Raw genomic sequence first — 4324 nt, 5'->3', positions numbered from 1 at the left:
GTTGCGTCAGAGCGACACTCCGGGCAGGAGGGGAGGGGCTGGGACGTACCACGCGGTGCCATCATGTAAACACTGCGCCTCAGGCTGAAAGATCAACTCGTGTTACTCAGCGATGTGATGATATAAAGGATGTGGATGATCATTTACATCCTGCTAATGGAGGCTGGTGCGCACACGACGTGCTGTCCCACACAGTTCAGGAGATAACACGCTTGCTTTAGATTCTTACAACACAGTGCATTTGTTTATATGAGTGTTTGAATTATTTGTTAAATATTAATCTTTACTTCACCTCTGATGGAAATCCCTCACAATAATAAAGAAATAAAAACACCACACAGCAGGATCTTAAACAATTATGTATTGAATGATGGCTTACATATGCAAATTCCAAGACGCTTGGCATACTTTAGTCCACTCTTTAACATTTAGTAGCCTGACATGTGAGGCGTTAGACAGTTATTTAAGCCTGCAGGACACTTCTCTTTATTGGCTCACAGCTGACTTTCAAAAGGAAAAGTTTTCTTTGTGACAAACACTCAGAGTCAGATTGTAAATTGTTTACTTTACAGCTCTGAATGCAATCGTTCAAAATTTTTCCTGACCAATTACCTCATTATTTAGTGACAGATGTCAATTATAAAATAAAACCCATCTAATGTGTAGGGCCGCTGTTACAAAAAAGCTTTGCTTTTTTCTGAATCAGGTGAGAAATAGCCCTACACCCCTCTTAGATCACACGCTACCACAAGGCCTTTCTCCTGTGACGATAGTGCATGAGGCATATGATATGGCACAAAACAATCTTGACTTGACTTTTAATGTTTACTGAGTCGTTTTGGGTTTCTGATTCATGAGGGCTTTGTGAGAGCCAAAAATATCAGTTGCATCATGCATGGACTTCACTAATGTAAAAAAAAAAAGAGACTAAGTGCTGATTAAATGTCCCTGTGCAAGAACAACAACACAAAACACAGTCTATCCCTTTGTCAAGTGACCAGAATGGATTTGCATGCAAAACAATGAGATGGGCTTTACATGTTGACATAATGGTCTGAGTAAATACATTTCCTTTTCAATCACATGTCCATGTAACCATGAGAGACAATGAAATGTCGATGAAAGAAATGCCACTTCTAATCATACAGTATATTATGCACAAAAAATGGTGGTACGAAAACCAGAGAAAAATCTTCTGTGGCTCCAAGAGAAAACAAGAACAGTATTTTAGAAAGCAAAGTCTACTGATCTCAAAAATGCAACCCATCAACCTCATCCCGGTTGTTCCAACCTGCACTGTACTTTGACAGATCTGTGTAATGAATTACAAAACAGCAACAGCCCTCTGACCATTGCTTCCAGTGAAAAGTTGCAATTCCCCTATACTTACAGCTTCCACAGGCCCATTTAATATATAATGAAGTCATTCTCTACACCGCGTATTGTTTTTATCATAGTCCGAACCACTGAGGAGAGCAACTGTTTCAGTAAAGCTTTAAAAAGCAAGACTACCCTGAGAGAAGGTCTAAAACGTGGGCAAGCTTGCCAGACCAGAACTGGCTTGAATGGGTTTGGTTTATTAAATCTGTACACTCTATTTCAATATAATCAGCACATTTTGTTCCAAGAATGTAAGATATTATTTTTTTTTAGTAAATGTGTAATATATATCTCTACATAATACAATCCAAGTCCTCTGAACTATGTAGACATGTGCAAGTGTTTACTACCAACTTCAACGATACAGTAAAGGCAAAGACTTGTGGACACTAAGTTAGGATAATGTTGATATTTGAAGTTTTCTTGAGTCCTCACAATTATCAAAACTCTAAGTGCTGTAAGTAGTTCATACACGAGGTATTGAATATCTAGTTAACTGTTCTGAGTATAAAATAGAGGCAAAATACATAAAGAACATTTTGCAAGCATGACAAAGAAACTTCTACAGACACAATACACAAGTGGTTAAAGATAATATGAGGGGATACCTGTAACCTTTTGTGTCCTTGAATATAGTCTACTTACAGATTGAGTGTTTTCATATTGATGGGAGGTCATACTGTGTGCATCATGCTCTCAAATATGGTCAGCCCCAAAGGAGGTGCATTTCCAGCTCTGGAAAGAGCTGAAGCTTTTTTTTTTTATCAAACTGCCCAGCTTAACAGCATCTCAGTACAAAGAGGTTGAGTTGTTTGATCAAGTATACGTAATTCTAGCTACAGTAAAATATGCATTTTGAGAAAGTGCACTCCACCTGGTGAGGAGGGGCTTCTTTAGCTCCCCGTCTCTTCACACAGCAGCATATTCTTTGTAAAAGACTGATTTTGCTCGTTAGAACTTCATCTCCACTCGTCTGAAGCATGATACAAGTATGTTCCCTCCGTTGATTCAAATTAGCGTGGTCATGTTCATGTATAAGAATGAAACGCATGGTCACAGCATGATGTGCATCAACATAATCTGAGGTAAACCAGGTGTCCTGTGTCTTGGCCCGTTACAGTCTGAGAACCAGTGCCTTTAGAGGGTCAGAGAGGTAAGTCTGAAAGAAATCGTGTAAACTGTGCCAGCAGGAGCACGAGGGCCCTAAACTGTAAACCTCAAGGATTATCAAAAAAAAAAAAAGAAAACACTAAAAGTATTCTACTTATTAGATTTAACGTTTACTTTTTTCTTATTTTTTGCAGGGTTTTCAACTTTTTTTTCTCTTGTTTTCGCTCAAGTATAATCACAGGTGACTAACTACAGAGGATAACAGGGTCAGGTGAGTACCATGCTACATCAGGTTTAGAGAAGGCTATTGCAGACAATTCTACAACATGTACAACCACATTTTATACGTGTGAGTTACAAATATTTCAAAACATATCACCGAGAAACTAAGTACATACAAGATGTTGAATATTTAGAGTCTTAAAGGACTATCCCTCAGTCAGTAATAGGATTTCATGTTACTTGACTTAAACTGTCCAGTCTTACAGACAAAATCTGAAAAATTGCTATTCAAAAAGTAGCAAATTTGGTCAATGTCTCTTTTCAAATAGTTATAGTGCTTTTAATGGCTTAAGACAGGGGTCTTTTTTTAATCTCACCCAGTGGCAATCTACAGAACTTCAGTGTACATTTTATGACACCATAGCTGCAAAAGTCTTCTTGTCAAGTCCAAAAGGTAAAACAACAGCTTATGCTGTCACATCTATTTCAAAGTAGTATGCATTATCAAAAACAAAAACAAATACACATTTATAAATCTTTTTTTTTTAGTTCTTGCAGGGAAGTTAGCTATATGTGTAGCTCTGCGTTCCCGTTTCCTTTGAGTTTTCAGTCTGAGAGGACAGGCCTTCAGGAGCCAGGCTCCGTTAAAAGTCTTCAGGAAGATTCTATCTGAGACGCCCCTTTGTGCCGCGAGGGTCATCAGGACTAGGTACAAGTAAAAGGGGGACCTTAAAACTCCCATTCCAGTGTTTCTTCTCGATTGGCTGCTCTCTCTAGCCTATGGATGATGTTATTGAGGTTGGCCATTTTCTCATTGCGTCTCTGAGTGCTTCTGTTGAGTTTGGGGCATTGGAATGGAGGGATCTGGTTAGGTTCCAGGCTGTGATTGGTGCTAGTTGAGGGCGGGTTGGGCAGCGAGGGCGATATTGGAGCAGAGGAGGAAGGGACGGGGGAGACTGACATCATGAGGCCGGGTGAGGATGCAGCGGAGGGGGAGTTCAGGGAGACTTCCAAGCTGCTGCGGCAGGGTTCCGACGAAGCCTTGAAGCTGACTGGGTCAACAGGCGACTTTCCAGGGTCCTCCCCATCGTGCCGGGATTGACTGGCTCTCTGGGGTCCATCTATGGAGGCTGCGCCAGGGTAGAGCCCTTGAGCTTGGCTGCTCATCCCCTCTTCGTGCCTCAGGCTCTGGTGGCCGGTGATGGAGTCCTCGTGCTCATTTTTCAGCGGCGGGAATTGTACTGCTGTAGAAAAACACTGAACTCTCAACTGTTTCATGGAGCCCTCCTCCCCCTCGTCTTCCCTGCCCAGTGCCTCCTGTTTGACATGAGGAAGTGCGGCGCTGGCGCTCAGAGGAAGGCCTGAGTGGATGTGTCCTGAGGGCTTCAGCAGCCTCCTCTCCTCTCCATCAGAGTGGGGGCTCCGCGTCACTGAGGGGGAGTAGCTGTGATGCTCGGCATCTGTGTCATTGTCTTGCAGACCCTCCATCAGCACCTCCCGTCGCATCCTGGACCTGCAAACAAACACTGCTTGTTAGACAGGCAAACAATCACATGTCAGGATATTTACATTTACTTGTATACCTTACAGGCATTCAGTTAAAACTAATGTA

The 4324-nt window shown here is 41.8% G+C and overlaps 1 protein-coding gene across 6 annotated transcripts in view; it reads right to left on the bottom strand.

Annotated features, from left to right (window-relative positions):
- Positions 1–346: 346 nt before the first annotated feature.
- The window catches only part of cux2b (cut-like homeobox 2b), an 84422-nt gene continuing 80444 nt past the window's right edge, over positions 347–4324 (bottom strand). For all 6 annotated transcript variants that reach the window (XM_020094061.2, XM_020094063.2, XM_020094062.2 and 3 more), the window contains one exon: positions 347–4225. In XM_020094061.2, coding sequence (XP_019949620.2) covers positions 3442–4225 — 784 coding nt within the window. In that variant the 3' untranslated portion in view covers positions 347–3441. The remainder of the gene's footprint in view (positions 4226–4324) is intronic.

This window comes from Paralichthys olivaceus, chromosome 4 (genome assembly GCF_024713975.1).
Source record: "Paralichthys olivaceus isolate ysfri-2021 chromosome 4, ASM2471397v2, whole genome shotgun sequence".
Lineage (NCBI taxonomy): Eukaryota > Metazoa > Chordata > Actinopteri > Pleuronectiformes > Paralichthyidae > Paralichthys > Paralichthys olivaceus.
This window is presented reverse-complemented; position numbering and strand designations above follow the sequence as displayed.